General features: G+C 39.1%; 1 protein-coding gene across 2 annotated transcripts in view; it reads left to right on the forward strand.

The window, feature by feature from the left end:
* The window catches only part of PCLO (piccolo presynaptic cytomatrix protein), a 378,538-nt gene that overhangs the window by 226,356 nt on the left and 133,212 nt on the right, over positions 1–18,970 (forward strand). Inside the window, exons 8-9 of one of the 2 annotated variants that reach the window (XM_075144408.1) lie at positions 542–690; positions 8,324–8,405. In XM_075144408.1, the coding sequence (XP_075000509.1) occupies positions 542–690; positions 8,324–8,405 (231 nt within the window). The remainder of the gene's footprint in view (positions 1–541; positions 691–8,323; positions 8,406–18,970) is intronic. The other variant, XM_075144419.1, reaches the window with a different exon arrangement.

Below are 18,970 nucleotides of genomic sequence, written 5' to 3' on the forward strand. Positions count from 1 at the left end.
TAGATTGCTTCATATCTTCTTTGATTTGGGATGATACTGATTTCATAAAGGAATCTCAATTTTCATATAAGTAGTTCTAGATTATTTCCAAAATATCTTGAATAATACTCAGTTCAGAAGTTTGGGAATTAGTGGAGGTTGGGTTTTCAGGGTTTTGGTTTGGTGGTTTTTTTTTTTCCCCCCCTAGCCTACTGCAAAGTAACTAATTTGACTAATTTTTTTCATCAAACATTTTAGAAATGTGTGAAATCTGCAGTGCATTTCTGAGCTGCCAGAAGGAAGGAAATGCTATAGCACTAGGCAGTGGGTTTCTTCTGGTATTTAATATCCATAGTTTTGACATAAACAGAATCTTCTCACTTTGCTATATCACTTACAGCTAAATTATGCCTGAGTTCAATGTCTCAAGTCTCGCCTGTAACTTTGCTTTAGCTGCATGGCCCATCAATAACCACTATGCATGTTTGCTATGCACTGTGCACATCATTGCCCTTTGCCCAGCACTGGATCAGAACATTTGACCTGTCCTTGGTTTTCAAAGCCTATCATCTCCGTCGTGAAGAAACAGATTGGTTTGACAAGCCCAGGGAGTCTCGTTTGGAGAATGGACATGGCCTCGACAGAAGGCTGCCAGAGAAGTTGTCCCACTCTCGACCACCAAGTCAACACCAAGATCAAGTAAGCTGTCAAGTAAGCTGTGCCTTTAGTTTTATAAATGTTTGACAATTTAGTCTTACTGTTCGATGGTGTAGGGACTACAGGATTAATCAAATTCCAGCTACATTCAGCTGAAGTGCTGTTGAACCTGTATTTGTCATCAGTACTTGATGATGAAATTAGAGTAACATTCGTCTGCAATTCAGTATTAATTTTTCAGGTTGTCTTTTGATTTTTGAAACATACCTGAAAGGATTTAATCTGCTAACCAGAACTATCTATACATTAGGTATTCCTATTTAAAAAAAAAAAAAAGAAAAGAAAAAAAAAAGAAAACAGTTAGTCCCATTTTACCTTACTTGCTTTATCCCAACCAAATTCAAGCCCCTTCCTTTAGTAGTTTAAGCAAAAGAGTTGCTTTATCCTGTTGACACTTGTTCCCACTTTTAGTTGGTCAGTATAATCCCAACAGTCTGTGATCAATTACTGAATAAATCAGCAAGACTTTATCAATCTAATAATTAGAATGTTTCATTTATTATAGTGAGAAAGAAGAATACCATATTCTGCTTTTCAAGCTTGCCAACTTTGAAATCTAGTTCACCGTAGTATACCAGCACATATCCTCTTTGTATTAATGAAGTTTATATATTTCAAATCTTTAAGGTCTTCACTTGATTGTTTCAGTTATCATTTTTACTGATTGATTGAGATTATACTCTGTTTTCCATGAGATGCAATGGATGCAAGAGAAGGCATTGCATGGCCCCTTTGTGGTACTTAATAGCTTGTATTGCTCATGTTAATTCCTCAGATAAAACACAAACAGGAATATCCTACTGTCATGCAGCCTTTTAAACTTTTTTGCTGGTGAGCATTTTCACTGACATTTGACAATAGAATTTAGGTTTTATGAAGTAAAGGTGTAGACTTTATGAAGTAAGCATTCAAGTCTCTTACAATACAAGCTGTCATTTATTTTTATTTTTTCGTCTTTTCCTATCTCTAGTTTAGCATATATTGAGAATTACACAGCCTAGGTTGTACTGAGCCTACCCATTTCTTCTTGAGAAAGAGGGTTTTACATGACACAAGTCTTACACAAATCTATTCAAATAACTCACTCTATAAACCAACTTCATTGCAGTATAAAGGATGTTTTAGAGTCTTCACAACTCTTAATATCACTGGAAATAGATTAAAAACCTGCCTATCTGAGCACTTTAATCCTCATAAGAAACGTGCATTATTCTGAGCATAATTGTATTTGACCACTACAGCATCGTGATGTAAAATTAAAACTTTGCTTTGAAAATCAGGTTTGTCCAGGAACAGGGTTACTGTTATCCTGAGCTCTGCGATATGGAGGTGGTCAGTAAGATGCATTTAACTTTTAGCACTCTAGAGCTTTTGCCCTGGGAAACAGTTGCAGGGCAAGTTACTAGTCACAAAGGTCCAGTCTTTGGTTTTTCTCTCGTATAAATAGCACTACGCTAGCACCGGTCAAAAGACTTTGATCAAAATTTTTTGGGAGGAAGATTAAGGGGCCTGAGAGTTCTCATTTTCTTGGATATTTCCAGAAGGAAAATATATATTTTTTTCTCCCTGAAGCTGTTGTGATATCCCCATGTTTATATGGAAATAGAGATACTGCATTTAAAATCTTGCCAAAGGCATTTTTTAAGGTTTTGTAAAATATGGAGTGGAAATTGGAGAGTGAACATGTTCCAAATAATTCTGTGTGGTGCCTCTGCAAAAGAAAATTGATGTGGAAGGGGAAGCTTTTACAACAGTTCCCTTTTCATCTGTTTCCATCCAGGTTAGCCACTGTCATTCACCCACTGGTACAAAATAGTATCAATGTGTCTGCAGAAGAGAGAAATGCCAGTTCTCACCAGCTCTGCATCATCTACCTTAAAATGTTACTCACAGCTTGTGTATATTAAATATCTTCTGTGAACATTTGTTTGAGATAACTTTAAAAAAAATTGTTTTCAGACACATCCAGAAATTAAAGACAAGATAAAAAGAGTCAGAGCCATTTAAAAAGTTTCATTAGCTCCACATTGAATTCTGAAAGTAAAACACTTAACAATAGAAGCAAGTAAATCAATATTAACATCTCTATTTTTTAGCATTCATTTTATATTTTAAAGCTATCGAGAAAAATAAACAATTTTCAGGCCCATGAGTGTGTGGAGGCAAAGTAAACACTCCCTAAAGGCTTTTTCAGTCTTGTCTCTTCTGTAACAAAAAAGTTACTGAATTCATTGTCCCATGCTGTCTGGCTCCTGTATCCACAACTCAGTTCTGCAGAGAGACCTGTAGTGTCCAAGCATAATGTTCTCTGGAGTCAAAAATGGCAAAGTCTTCTTCATCCTGACCATCTGAACAGGTCCACCTTCACCAGAGCTTTTTTTATTGCAGAGGCTTTCCTGAAATCAGTTAGGATGAGTTTCCTAGTTAGCATAGAAATTAAGCCATTGCAACTCCTTTAATATCCTCTACTGAGGGCAAACCAGCTACAAAAGGAAATATTTGCATCAGTAGCACTAATCTGCTTGTAACATATCAATCAAAGCTTCCAAGTACACTTATCCACTGTAAATTTTGCATTTGTATTTTCTTCTTTGTAAAAAATGTGAATATTTTACTGACCACTACGATATTTGTATTCCAGAAGATTTTGTTTCACATTTGTGAAACATCAGTTTCCTTACTAGATGAAATCAGGACTGCTTGATTATGTCCCACAGAGCTTGTACTGTTAAAGGTAATAAATAAAGCACAACTCTGTGCTTTTGAAGCAAGAATGCAGCAGAGTGACAGCCCTGAACTTCCAGGTCTCCATGAATTTCTTATAACCTAGTGGATTAAGCTCACATACTGTATTATTAATATTAAAATATACTTGTTTCTATAGCAACTTCTGTGGTGCTACATAGTATTCTTAAATCACATTAAATTGCAGTGCAGTTTACTATTTTAATAGCTGTTTCCCAATACAGTGATTCTGAACTGCTTACCTAAGGAGGGTAAACATGGCTTAAACCTGATCAATACATAATCTAAGGCAGATTTCTCATTGATCTCTGTTGACCTCAACAGTTTGCTTAGTTGCTGCCAGTTGACCTGCAACTTCTTTAAATCTCCAGACATCAAGGCTCTTTTTATGATTATTTTCTGTGAAAATTATTTGTATATCCTGAACTAAACTGCGTATTTCAAACAGGTTGGGAAAGAACAGTAAGAGGAGGTGCCGGGGGAGTAAGAGATCATGACAAGGAGGTGGACAGTGAGAGTATGTTAACAGGAGATAAGTAGCTTCTCAGTGAGGGGTTTAAATACAGAACTTCCAGTGATCATAGGTGGGTCTTTTTAAGCCCTAAACGAGTAATAAAATCTCAAACTCATCATAATGTCAGTGTATCATCATCAGTTCACTTTGGCAACAGTTTTCTAAGCACAAAAAGAAGGCAAGTGCTCTAGACATGCAACCTTTTGAAAGTTAATCCCCTATTTCTAAAGGCCTTCAAAAAGTATACGTTTGTTATGGTTCACAGATCTGTACCATTCCCTTGAAATACCACTTAAGTCACGTCTGTTTAGGGGCACTTGAGTATTTAAAAATGATGAAAAAATGGGTCATAAGGTGAGCAATGGGGTTAAAATGAGAAAATACTGTTTATGACAGAGATCCACAAGGCTACCTGAAAACTTTTGTTCCACGTTTAAGTCCATACTGCTTAGTTTTTATTGTTTTCCAACTAGCAAAGAGATTTCATTTTAATTTATAGTAAACTGCTTTCTCTGTTTGAGGCTTGGGGGGAGGCATTTTGTGATTCAGATTCTCTGGAAATATGATGAGAAATAGGACATTTCTAAATTTAGCGCAATTGTTAAAATATCTAATCTAATGAGTGAATTGTTAGCCACCCTTTCACTGTAGTTCAAGACGGAATTTAGCAGTATCTCATTTTTTTAGTCACCCAGCAATGTTATTCTCACTGCATGTCAGAATGACTTTGAAATCAAAACTCAGAGTTCTGCACTGACCTAATTGCAGAAGCAAAGGCCACTCGCTTTGCAGTTTATTAATGAGAAGGAACATTGTATTTGTTAAGTTTTTCTTCACTACTTCTTTTGCAAAGTATCTCCATCATCAGGGATCTATCAGTAGAGAGAACTTTGCACCTTTAGGATTTCTAGAGAACTTCACATTCTTGCTCTGCACAGAGGAGATGTAGAGGTTCAAAGGGGCAGGATTTCCTTTAGCTGTGGAAATTCCTGGTGCCAGCTTTCACAGGGCTTGTGCGCTCATGCAAGTACTTGGTATTCGGAAATTAGGAGAGACAATCTCTAACCCATCAGCATGAGCATCCACCGTCCTGTTCCTGGATACCTAACTCCAATAAAATTTCCCTTGCAGACTGTGTTTCCTAAAGGACTGCAGCCAGGCGTAGCTGCTGTGATTCACCTTATCAGGCCCTGGCTAAGATTTTGGTGGAAAGGGAGGTGCAACACCATTTAAAAACAGAAATTACTGTGGCTGTGTTGATCTGATCCAAAGCCCAGTTAATATGTTATAGCTGTTCTGTGGACTTTGGCTGGAATACTAAAATACGCTTGATGCATTTTAGTTCTTAAACTTAAAAAAAGCATTAAAGAAATTTACTCGTCTTAATTGTCCTCTTTACCTTATAGAAGTCCCTTATATGAGGCTTCCATAGAGTTTCTTTATCATAGAAAAAGTGTAAGAAAAATGAAGTGTATTTTTAAACTGATTTTCTGTAACGGTGTTAGAAAACCTCAGCGCATTTATTTGCCATTCATTCCATTTTTCGAGGGGCTTTGAGCTGACTAATACCATGAAACACGTGACCAGAGCTTAAATTCCTGGAGGAAATGCTTTATAGTCCAGTTCTCATTTAACTCACTGGGATGCAACCCCCAAGGGCCCGCTGAGTAATGCGCAGAAAAATGTGACCTGAGTCCCACGTCAGCTCAGAGAGCACAAAAGGAGGGAAGATGCACTGGAGACTCAAAACGTGTCTGTGATCAGAAGGGACAGCATTACCAGTGCTGAACTGCAAGAATTATTACTCGAGTGTACTGAATGCTCCCAGAAAGGCGAGGAAAGGATCTCCGTGGCAAGGACAGATGGCAGGAATCTCTGGCTTTTGTGGTAAATAAGCAGGATCAAGTCACCCTTTGCCCTGTGACCTTAATCTGGGCTTGGGGACTTACACGTCCTCCATTCCTGCCGAGGGTCTGCCCCTCGGCGCCCTAGCTCAGATTTACGCTGTTGTGACTGTGTGACTTCAGTGGGGTCCCTCTGTATCTTCACTGGGGTAACTGGGGGAATAATCAGCTAGAAGGACCCCTTGGCATATATTCAGGTGAAGGGAAATCACGTCTAGTGAAAACTAGATGTGAACACTTGAAAACACAAAATAATTTGTGTTCTACAGGATTTCAAATATACTAGCAGATTTCAGATAGATATGAGCATTAGGGGTTAAAGTAAAACCATCAAAACCAACATAATTGGCCTTTCCGTTATCTATTTACAGCAACCGCTGTTTTTTCCTGTTTATTCTGCCACTTTCAGACAAATACTGTTCTGAAGGTAAATGCCTAATGACATGTTCAATTTAAGTACTGATTCCCATCAACAATAAAAAATAATATGCCATCCTGAATGCTAATAAACTTTAATGCTTTTATTCATAACTATATGAATCACCAAGATTTATACTTATCATAAAATTCTGGAAGTGAAAGTTATGAGGAAGTAATAGACTGAAGTAGGAGACGGTCTATATTTTCTGATATATTTGTCAGCAAATCATGTAGAATATGACATTGAATATTCTTGGATTATTATTTATTCAAAAAAGCAATCTTGCTCAAGAAAGATAGAGCAATTAAAAAATGTGAATTTAAGGTTATGAGCTGCAATGTTCCTCAGTTAAATTGAATTGCTCCCACCAAAATGGATCTGAGCTAAGGATCTGTTTAAATGTGTTCATACTGCTTCTTTTGAATTGCATTATTTTGTGTTCCATTTTATTTAATTAAAAATAAAATTAGATCCATTATTTCAGATTTTTTACAATTTTATGTAAGCTACACGTGAGAAATACATTATTTTTACTGTTAAATTACACTTGTTGAATTTCTGATAATGTCATTAAAAACATAGCAATGTCCCTATCCATTTATAAGTGTGGTAGTATTAGACCCTATGTCCTGGCAAAATTCCGTTGTAAGTCCTAAAGTCTGCCTGATCTCAAGCTCTGATTGATTCTGGAGTACTTGTCCACTACCAAATCCATGATCTTCTTTTTGTCTGAGATTAATTACAGTCAATTAGTGCTCTCAGTGTGTTACGGAAGGATTTCAGCCTTCTAGATGCAACGTCATTCACTGGATGAGAAACTGAATTACGACAAAAGATGTATAAACTCTTCTGCTCACTGTGGGATTGAGCTAAGCGAGTCCCTTGACTTCCCTGTTTCCCCTCCCGTAATTTATGTGTGCTATCCATTAACATCATAAACTCTCCAGGGCAGGAACTGGGTTTGAAGTGCTTAGTTCAGGAGGAGCTTAATCCCTTTAAATGCTACTTAAATATATATAATTGTAATAAACCCTTGGCAGCAGACTGCTGATACACTCAGACTGCTGCATTATCGTGCTGATTAATATTGTCCCATTGGCTCCTTGAATCTGCCTCCCAGGTCCCATCCCGTTGACGCTTAGCCTGGAGCAGTCTCAGGCAGCCACGCTCTCTCCTCTCGGTCCGGGTGCAGCGCTCAGGCTCAGCACCAGCGTGGCAGAGGGGTGATGGAGTCTGCTTTGCTTCCAAAAGACCAAAACTGGAGGCAAAGAGGGGTGAAGAGTCTCGTGTTGCAGCAGACATTCTGCAGAGGCACTTTGCTGCGGGCTCACGGCCATCGCCCCTGGCAAGGGGCTTAGTCCCTGCTACGCGGCCCCTCCTGCGCCCGTGTCGTGGGGCAGGTGGGATCATCCCAGCCGGAAGCCTGGCTCTTCAGGGCGCGTTGCAGAGATGCGTTTCTTTCAGCTTTAACGCTTTCCAGTATCAGCCCAAGTAAATGTTGCACAATTTCATATAAAATGTAGTCCTAAAAGGTTTAGGTTGGGTCTTTCAAAAGGCTTTTGGGATTTGATGACAAGAGGTACATTGGAATATGTGGGTGTGCTGAAACTAAAGCCGTAACTTGTGGCTGTTTACACATTCAGCCACCATTTTGTTTAGGTCTGTATAAACAGGATTTCAAAATAATTACAGGAATTATATTTAATTCCATTCTTCTCTTGAACATCGCTTGGGCAAAGGATTAATGTTAAAAGAAGCTACAGAAGACAGTGGCCACCTTCTAGTCATTAAGAATAAAAATCAGAACTAAAACCATATTCAAAATGAATCTGGCTTTATGGAAGCAAACATTCATTCCCCTGCAGAAGGATTTTGCAGTCTGACAAATGTCTTGAAACTTGGGGAGGTGTTTAAATTGCAAAGTTGTGATATTTCCCTGGATGAAATAAGTTTGTTTGCTTGCTTCTGTTTCAACTGTCTAAAATTATTGATACAATTGAAGTTGTTTTATCCTTTTATGACATACATATTTGTGTTCCTCAGATAAATGGGAAGCCCCTGCAGTACATTTTCCCTCATGCAAGGCTCAAACTACTGAGAGACCCAAAGGATCACACAGTTTCAGGTAAAAAACAACAACCCTCTATGAGACATGATAATTAATTTGATTAGCCTGAATCTTTCAAAAGATTTGCAGTATTAAAAATAGTTCCTGTGTCATATGTAGCAGAAAATTCAGTGGTCATTTTAAATCTTGCTAGTTGGTTATAACAGAAAGCAGCAGTGCGGAAAAAAGGTCACAACATCTGTTCAAGATACATAAGCTATACAGACACTAAAAACGGGGAAAATCTGTTGTCTCATACATGTGAGCAGTCTGTTTTGCTGTTGCTTTTTATATAACTCTATATTCTCTGTATGAAAAGTTTCTATAAAATAGGCTTGTGTAGGTGTTCAACAGGTATAGAAACGAGAATTTTATTCTTTCAGTACTGGAACTATTCTACAGAGCGGGGTAGCAGAACCATCAGATCCCATTTTTCTGTGATATCTTCACATAGAGACATTTAGCACAGGACTTCAGATTTATTCTCTTTTCCCCGATGCTAACACGAATGTTCGTGTAAGTCTGAGTCCGCTTGCAAAGGAGATGAAAGTGGCAAAGGTTATATTCATTCACCCCCCGGACTGTGAGCAGGAACGCAGAGTGATGTTTTCATATATCAAATTGTAAAAGGCTGCCAGTTACAAGATCTAGCACAGGTAAGGTCTGTCTGTCTGAGCTTTTGGAATTGCACTCTTTCTCACATCTAATACTGATAAGGAACTAAAAGTTTTTTTTAACATGCTGTTTGTCTTCTTTCAGAGGTAATGCTTTAAGTGGTTTTGTCGTGGAACCGTCAGACTTTTTTTAGCTCGCTTAAAGAATTCTAATAGTGTGTGTCAAACTCTGTTTCTGTACAGAAGTAATTACCGACTGCCAGCTCGGCTGTTCCCTCGAGCATTAAGTAGAAAGTGGCACGAACTTACTTGAATTGCTAAATATTGTTTTCACAGGGTTTCTGGCAGTAAAATCTTGATCACTTCCACCCCCAGTATCCACCTCATATTTAGGGTGTTAAACGAACTTTCTGTATATATTATGAGATATTTTCTTGCTAGTCAGCTTAACACCCCCTGGTGATTTCAGGATGCATAAAACCCCCTCCACCCCCACAGCATGGTCTGAAAGAAGCCGGCGGGTCCGCAGTTCTGCCAGCCTCCTGCCCCGGCCCCTGCACTCCGTAGGAGCTCCTTGACATCCTAGTGGAGAATCCTGCCCTGCGGGGTGATGAGTAATGCTGTGATCCAAGCTGCTCTCTTACTCAAGAACAAGTGGAATTACAACCACGCCACTGTGTATAACTCGTGATTTAATGTTGCTGAAGGCCTGCTCTCCTACGTAAAGTTACTTACCCCCGTGCAGTGTAAAATGCCTGTTCCGCGTTCTCGTGCTGGCAACCACAGCAACATACTGTGCATCAGGGTAAATGCCTTGTAAGCGATGACTGGAAAACCAAGGTGTAGTTATTGACTTCCCATTTACTAATACCCTGCATAGCATGAGATCACACAGGATCAAATACTCACTCAGGATCCTGCTAAGGTTTCATAGCCCACACTGGGATTGCTTGCTGCTGTAGCTGTGCTATATTGTACCTAAATTCTAATTAGCTTGGCTATGTATCTACAAGCTGCAGTCATACTTTTGGTTTTTAGTGCAGATACACCCATGGAGACCTGCACTGACAGACTTCTGTACGATCTACATATAGATTTCCCTACAAATATGAAAAGGCTTAAATGCAAATTGTACAGAAAAAAGACAGAGGTGGAACAGGGTACCAATAGGGAGGACCTGAGCCAGAAGAAATTGTATTTTTCACTCCTTGTACATCTCTGAAGTACCGTAACTCCTTGACTTCATACCTCCCTTCCTCCTCCTCTCAGAGTCTGAAGGATTAAAGTACACAGAAACTCTCTTTAAATGCGCAGTGCTTTCTGCTTAGCTTTCAGCTTTCCAGATGGCCTCTCCCAGAGCCACACACATGGGTTTTATTCACTTTTTTAAAAAATCAATTTTGATTAACCATTATCTGCAAACTAATAGCAAGTATCTTTGTTTATTAACCAGACTGACTATTAACCAGAGGCTGACTTAGAAATCTATTATACAGCAAAAGTTACTTAAAATATTGGTAAATTAAACAATATATACTCTTATACCACCACAGCTACGTGACTACAAGCTTATTGTATATTAATCTAGATGCCATGGTTGGTTGGTTGGCTGGCTGGTTTCTTTTTCTTTCTTTGTTTCTTTCCTTCTTCCCTTCATCTCCTTCTTCTGCTCTCCCTTTCTCCCTCCGCCTCTCTTTTTTATCAAAAGTACTAAAATGAGGCGTTGAATCATTTTATTTAACTGTTTGCCTTATACCTGTTGCATAGGCTCGGGAAGAGTGTATGTTAAAAAAACCAACAACCTTCAGTAAAGCTCACATGGGGAGTCAGATCTCCCCAAGAGAATAGCCAGTCACTGTCCGGGTGGCGATGGGAGTCTCTGTTGCAACCATCCTTGCAGCAGCATCTTCAGCTGTATCGGATGAGACTCCCTGAACTCTTCTGTTGCTGGATTCTTACAAGCCAACTGGCCCGTGGTCCATTGTTTCTGATTATCTTACAGTATGTACAGAACGTCCTCTGCCTTAGCTATGCACAAAAGCCTGTTCTATGTGATCATTTCTGCACATGCAAGACAGTTTCTACTGATGATTTAAATGACGTATGTGCAGTTTGGTCAGTTCACCAGCAGGAGCTGCCTGGGGAGATGCCTGAGACTGGCAGGTTATCTTCTCAGGGAATTAATGAACCCATCTTAAGTATACAAATAGTCTATCTTAACTGGTGTGTGCACAGCAGGAGCTACATGGGGAAATCTCCCAAATGTCTACAATTCCCACCTGGAGAACTGTAACTGTTGATCAGCTGTTTTGCTGGGAAGCTGGCCAGTGGTTCAGCCCATCACTTCATCTCAGTGGGGAATTCCTGGGCCAAGCTGGGCATCAATGACTCAGTGTGCTGGGTCAGCCCTGGTACCCACATAAACCACAGCTGTAACTATAGGGCAAGCTTGAATTTCATCTTAATATCAACATTATAATTTGAATTCCATAGATCTTATCACAAAATTACCATAGTGGAGGCTACTGCTCGATTATGGATCCAGAAATTGTCACATTATGAATATCAATAATAAAAGTAGTCCCAAATCATTTAAAATTCAGGCTGTATCACTACATATTATGTGCACATGCATTCTGTTCATTTGCTTTCTTGATTAATGAAAACTGGCTCTGAGGTACAGATGACTTTGATGCCTCTTACATAATCTGGCATAATTTTGCACACAAAAACATTTGTGGCAAATTTTACCATATGAATGAGGAACTAGGCCAAAATTGTGATGGCAAGAGAATAGTAGTTCTGAACGAAAAATAAGTGTATACTTGCTAGCTGGCCTGTCTCTTGAGAGTTCTCGTTTCTTTAGCATATGCCATCATCTAGAACACCAGCTCTTCTTTTCTAGGTATGCAATGTCCCCTCCTCAGGCAATGCTGATAGTTACGAAGGAATTGCCAAGGATTTTCTCTGCAAAGATTGATTAATAATTTGCGTTTTTATTAAAAAAAAGAATTGGCATCATGGTTATGCTGAGGTGCCAAAGCAATGATGGCAGTGATCAGTGAATGATAATGTAGCAGTATTTAATGCTCCAGAATCTCACTGTTTGTTTTCACTGAGAATCCCTTGTTCCTTTTAGATCCTTTAGCATAACAGCATAAGCACTGTTTTATACTGCCAGCCCTTTCTCTTCTGTTTTTTAACACGTCATAGTTATATTTGAAAAAGCGAAGAGAGGACACGGCTATTGAAGGTAATGAAAGCATTGGCAATGCCTTTGAAAATGTTGCAAAGATAAAAACTTACATTGTATTATTCCTGATCAGAAAGCTGTTTAGACACACTGGGTGAAAATCCAGCAAGGCAGACGAATCTCAGTAGGTGTATAGGTACAATGAGTGCACTCAGTCAAAGGTAATTTTTGCTGCTTTGCCTCACTTAGGCTGAGTCACAAGTAATTCTTCCCTTTCCAAAGGTAGGATATTCTGTGTTTCCAGGGAGCAAAATGTACCTTTGAGCAGCCAGACTGTCCATGTTGTGGAGCATCCTCTTCAATTCTGATGAAAAAATAAAAGGCAGAGAAGCAATTCAGAAAAAGCAGTGGACTTTATAGTAAAGAAGAGAATTAGGCTGTGGGCAGAAGACTGTATCCCTAATCTTCACTTTAGCAGTGATGTCAGTGAAACTGCTAAGAGGATGACAGGGTAGCTGTAACATTGCACACACGTCAGAGATGCCTCATACTCTCTATAAGGATTGCTAATTCCTGCACACAACACTACACTTCTGCAGCATGCCAGCTCATGGGGTACTTATCCCCAGAGAGAGGAAGAGAATTAGAAGAGTTTTCCTATATCAAGCCCTCACTGCTGTAGATAATCTCTAAATAAATAACCCTATATATTTACGGTTCTTTTACCTGTAAGTTCAGCAAATTCAGTTCTTACAGCAAAATACTGAAGTGCAGTGAATACGTGAATATTTAATTACTAATCAATTAAAAAACATGCTAAATATAGTCACAGTCTGTGTTGAATGTGATATATAGTAGTCAAACACAGAGGGTGAGAAGTGTAACCCACCTCTTGTCCTCATACTCCTTTCTTAGAGGATTACTTATCCTGTTTCTTTGGTTCAATGTTGTAAAGAACTGAGATAATACTTTGCACAAAAACCCAATACCCTCCTCTAACACTCATTTGTCACTGGGGAAGGACTTAATTAATGGCCATCATTCACTCAAACACTCTTTCCCTATCAGAGACATGGCACAGAAGGTAAAAACCCATAAACAGAGCTGTTACAGCCAGACAACGTCAGAGATTTTCCAGTGGAGTCATATGGCAGTAAGTGAGGATAGGAGTTGAAATAAAGGGATGAAGAGATGTCTGTTTGTGTCTTAATAGCAATCTTAGAAAGAGCTTAATACCATCCAGCTTTTCTAAATAAATAAAAAAAAAATTACTACAAACAAATTTTGGTATTTGTTAGAAATATTTTGTAGAGATACAGACCATATATTCCATGTTTATGTGCCTTCTCTCTAAATTAACTTAATTTGAAAAGCACTAGTGTGTGTATTTAAAGTACTTTCAATGAATCCTTTTTAGCAGCTCAGTTGTTTATGCATTTTTCACTGTATGAACATCTGTGGAAGGATGTCTAATAAGATCTTAAGATGAGTGGAGGTAATTGAGAGGGCAATGTTTCTACTGGTTATAAAGGTCCAATTTTCTTTCACAGTTCTCATGCAGAAAAGGATGCAGAAACAGATCACTGCAACACTGAATGTTAGAGTTAAGTCAGGCCCCCATGTTCCCATGGAAAGCCAAGAGGAAAGCAGCATGTAAGAATGAGATTCATAGAAGCCGAACCAGAAATCTCTCTGCAGGTCAGAGATAATGCAGGTCAGCACTTTCTCATGAAGAACTAGAAGACGAGATATTCAGGGATGCATATCATTGGTGAGACAACTTGTCAAGGACATTAGAAAAAGTTAATAACGCAGAAATGTCAGTTTAAGGTTTCACTTCGTAGGTGAGGCATAAATTATCTTAACAACTCTCAGAGGAAAATGAAGACCCTGTGCTCCCTTCTCTGCATACAGGCTATCAAAAATATGCATAGGTTTAATAATTACACTAGAACGAGGCAGTTACAAAGGGCAATTAATTGGAGGTTGAAGTAGTTTAAATAAATCACCTTTTGGATATGGCTATTTTCCTCTATTGATTATAAAGGGAGCATGAGGTGACTAACTTAGACCACGGGTTTTGTCTTGTAGAAATCTTAAATTAGATGAGATCAACACCTATGGCTTATGTACAAAGAAGCTATAGAACAATCAAAAGACTTGTAGAGGACGGGTTGTCTGAAGGACCACATCTCTCCTCATCGCCAAGAGCCAAATGCCTATTTCAGTTGGACACACTTGCCAGAGCAGGGTGCTGGAACATTTTGAGAATGATTGCCTTCCATTCACTATTTACCTCATCACAGATTTGTACAGGTCTTTGAAGTGCACTAGGCGTACGCTCCCAGGCAATCTGGATGCAGGATGATTAAGGTCAAGACGTTCTGATTCTGCAGGTCACTGACGCAAAGAAAATGTTCCTTGTGGATTGGTGGGGTGCTCTGAGGTTCTGATTGTCTCATAGCATCATTGCACCAAGCTAACTGAGGTGCAGCTTTTGTCAAGTGAAACCTCTGCTTTTCGTTATCTGTGTTTCTGAATTTTTTTCACTTTAATATTGTTGTCAGGTAACATGCACTCAATGCCTGCATGTTTGCTTGCTGGTTTACTTCAGTAAAAAGAAGTTGGGGGAGGAGGGTTGTCAGCAAAATTTTCTTTAAATAAACTAAAGTTTGCCAGAAAGTGTTCTCGTTCCTGAAGAAATCTGTTCATCAAGAAAGGGAGTGAAGCTGACATTAGACAGTCAAGGCTGATGAAGCCAAAGCTGTCTGAGGATAGGTACCCCAAAATTACATGAATTTCTTTCCCACACCAAAAAAAAAATCAGCCTATTGACTACAATACACGTTTTTCTAAAAGAGATTTAAGGAGGCAAAAGTTTAAGATATATCAAACAAAGTGCTAATTTGCATGTTAGATCAGAAATTGTCTTTATGCTTTCTGTAAAAATGTTTTTATTTTGCTGCTTGTTGATGTCTTGGACAGTAGTAGTCATTGTCTTGAGAATATACCATCTTCTCAGAAAAGACTGAAAATTTCCCTCATTTGACAGCTTCTTCTAGTGGGTAGAAAAAATTATCATATCATTCTCTTGATACAGAAGTGAAGACTGCAGTGTTTAAAGGAACAAGCTATGCAGGTAAATAAATTACCTTTATCCCTGTCACAAAAAAACCTGTATTTTGAAGGGTTAATTTCACCAAACAACAAGCTAACTAATAAATTACTATGCACTTAATTCATATGCTGTTTTTCTTTTGCAGTAGTCGAGTGTGAGACATACCAAGTTTTATGAGATTTATGCCTAAGCTGGGTACAACAGAAATGAGGCACTTCACTACTTAAAGACATGAGTTTAAACCCAACTTAGATGAGAAATGATTGGATAGAGTTAGTAACCTCATTCAGTAGGGAAAGAGCATATGCAATGAACTGAAGTCCTTAACGTGTGTCCTAGTGGACATTTACCTATTTCCAAACACGAAGCTAGCCTGTGTCCACAGACTGAATGGTTGTAAGAAATGAACTGTCAAATGGCCACACAATCCTTCCCGAGGACAGTCTGAACAGCTGCTCTGTGATACCTCTTCTGAGAATAAACCATGAGCTTCTGTCTCTGCAGTTGCCAGCTTAGGATCTTTTGCAAGCAATGAGTCAAAAGTTAATTTGAAGTTTAACAACAGAAGAACTACAATTCCTTCTCTTATTTTGTGTATTTTTTATGAATATTACAATGTTTTTAATGAATTATACACCAAAACCAGATACTGTCTGTCTCTTTGAGAAAAGAAGGAAAGTTCAGAGTTTTTTACAAAGACTTAAATATTGCAGGTATTACTTGTTTTGGAAGGGTGGTATTTTACAATTTATAGTTCCACACATTCTTCCCCATTCATGACAAATACCCATGCAACACTGTATCAGTTGATTCCTTTGTGCAGGAGAGTCATTTGGGTGAGGTATTCCTTTGGCTTTCCTTCAAGACGAATTATCCAGTATCCATCCAATTTCCTTCAAGAGGAATTATCCATTATTACTGGGTGGCTGCTAGGCAGTATCATCTTTCCTACAGATTCCTCAAAATGTTGACCAAGAGCCATCAATGTTCCCCATGGCATGTACACTCCCCATGGTGTCTCCTGTCCCAAAGGAAGATAGAGTGTAGTAGCTTCTATTTTACCATTGCCAACACACTTTTGCACAAATAACAGGCAGATTTGCTCTGCTCTAAGAAGTTTATTGAGAAAAAAAAAAAAAGGTTGATTAATTACATAAATAAATTAACACCTGTCTACGGTTTGTATGAATCTGTAATACCAGGACGTTAGGCAAAGTCTGTAACACAAGATCAGCACACAAAGTCGTAGTAGAGATAACTTACATGCTGGATCCTTAAGCCTTTTCTTGGTATTTTCTTAATAAAATATAGATACCTTCAAAAGCTGGAGATGCTCTTCCAAAATAGCTAAATAAAACCGAGTGGTTTGAAGTTTTGGTCCAAGATGTTAAGATAACTGCTAACAAAGGTCGTTGCATTCACCTAGGACTGAACTGTTATTTGTTAATAATAGTTGCTAAGACATCACTAATATGCCACATTCATAATATACCAACTAATTTGTGATATGCCAGCAGAGCGTCCTTTATGTAAATCCTTTTTCTCTGATAACAGGGCTGTCTCATACTATGAGAAACATCAATAAAATCTATTCAACTTTTCCCTCTCATTGAGAAGAACATTAGTAAAAAGCTTGAGCTAAAAGCAACTACTGTAGCATTAAAAATATCACGAAGATTGATTTTTTTACAGAGAAGCCATGAACGATTGGCTGACATATTAGCAGAACAGATTAAAACTTGCCTTCTACGGTAGATTCATCCTCGTAAGAATCTTCAAAGTTTTGTGAAACTGGACTGAAATTATATTATTGTAGTAAGCTGAGAGAGACTCTAGACTTCAGGTATTTTCTTACATTAACTTTTAGCCTGGAATTGGGATGTAAAGGTCTGGATGTCTTGGCAACTAGATGACTAAAAGACTGGTTAGATGGTTGGGTTTTGAGGGCAGTGCTTAATGGGCCATGCTTTTCCTGGAGGCAGTTAACGAGTACCAGAGAAGACCCTACCGTGGGACCATTTAATAGCTTTATCAGAGACATGGAGGAGGTGATGGAGTACACTCTTGTAACATTTGCCCATGACATTGAATTGGGGGAATATGCTCAAGGGCAGGGCTGCCATTCAGAGGGACCAGGACAGGCTGGAGGAATGGGCCAACAGAAACCTTGAAGTTGAACAAGGACAAATACAAATCCTGTACCTGGAGAGAAAGAGCCCAGTGCAATGATACAAGCTGGGGACCGACTGGCTGAGGAGCAGGTCTGCAGAAGAGGCCCTTGGGGGAGGTCTCTGTAGACAGCCATCTGCACATCATGCGCCTTGGCAGTAAAAGGCCGCCAACAGCATCCTGGGCTACGTTACCAGGAGCATGCCAGTAGATCAAGGGAAGTGACTGTCCCCTTCTACTCAGCAAGTGTCAGACTGTGTCTAGATACTGCGTTCAGTGTTGCCCCCACCCCACCCCCAACACAAGAAAGACATTGGCAAATGGGAGTGAGTACAGCAGAGGGACACTGAGGTGGTCGGGGGCTGGAGCACCTGCCCTGAGAGCAGAAGCTGAGGGACAGGGCTTGTTCAGCCTGAAGAGGAGACAGTTTCTAGGGGGACCTAATAGCAGCCAACCCATACCGATGAGGAGCTTGTCAACAAGAGGGAACCAGGCTCTTCACAGTGATACATGGCAGAGGGGTGAAAGGCAATGGGCATAAGTTAAAATGGGAGAGGTTAATACTAGATATAAAGAAAATCTTTTTCCCCACTGCACTTAGCTATAACTATTAAGATGTGTAAATCTAAGATATTTTGTGACTTGCTTAAAAGTCCTTCCATTTTAGAATGGGACAAGAACGTATGTGGTTAGATACAGGCCTGCTTACTAAATAAAGCTGTGTGGGCAAGAACACTATGACAAAGAAGAGAGAGAAAATTCAGAATAAATGGAGAATGGTGCAGATCATGTTTTGACTAATGCAGCCCTGACGACAAGACCAAGACTGAATGCTCTTTCTAGCCTTTGCTAAAAAGTCTTGAGGTGCTCCAGAGTATAAGTTTACAGTGAATAAGGTCACTATGTCTGCATTTATGTATCTGTTTAAGAAAACAGTGTCACCATTGGCGTATCTTACCTTAGGATAGCATCAGCACTCTGCATAGATAGCATGAAGTACTGTCCAGTAGGTGATAGGACAGAGTGATGTTTCTGTTTCTTCTTAACCCTGTCCAACAGTTTACCAGCTTCATAAAAAGAATTTATGATAGATACAGCCTTTATGCTCCCCAAATATCAGCACCATGATTACTGGAGAAGTAATGCAAAATGAAGGAGAGGAATGTGTTTCTTGCTTCCTTCTTAGCATGACTGTATGTTGGACAAGTCGATGCAACACCCTGGACAAGATTTTTAGCAGGTGTAATAATCATCACTGTTTATTGAAGATAGCAACATTTTCCCAAATTTATTAAACAGAAGAACAGTCTTACTAGGGCAGACATAGGATTTGTTTAGCCATTCATCATGGCTCTGACAGAAGGTATTTAAGAATATAAGGCCAGGGTAAACACAGTGCAATATTCTCACAGCTTCCAATAGTCTGTGGTTCAGCCACTTTGTGAAGCAGTGATTGCTTCTTTGCCTTTAATGGGGAACTACACTTTTC

The sequence above is a fragment of the Calonectris borealis genome, chromosome 1, assembly GCF_964195595.1.
Source record: "Calonectris borealis chromosome 1, bCalBor7.hap1.2, whole genome shotgun sequence".
NCBI classification, from domain to species: Eukaryota; Metazoa; Chordata; class Aves; order Procellariiformes; family Procellariidae; genus Calonectris; species Calonectris borealis.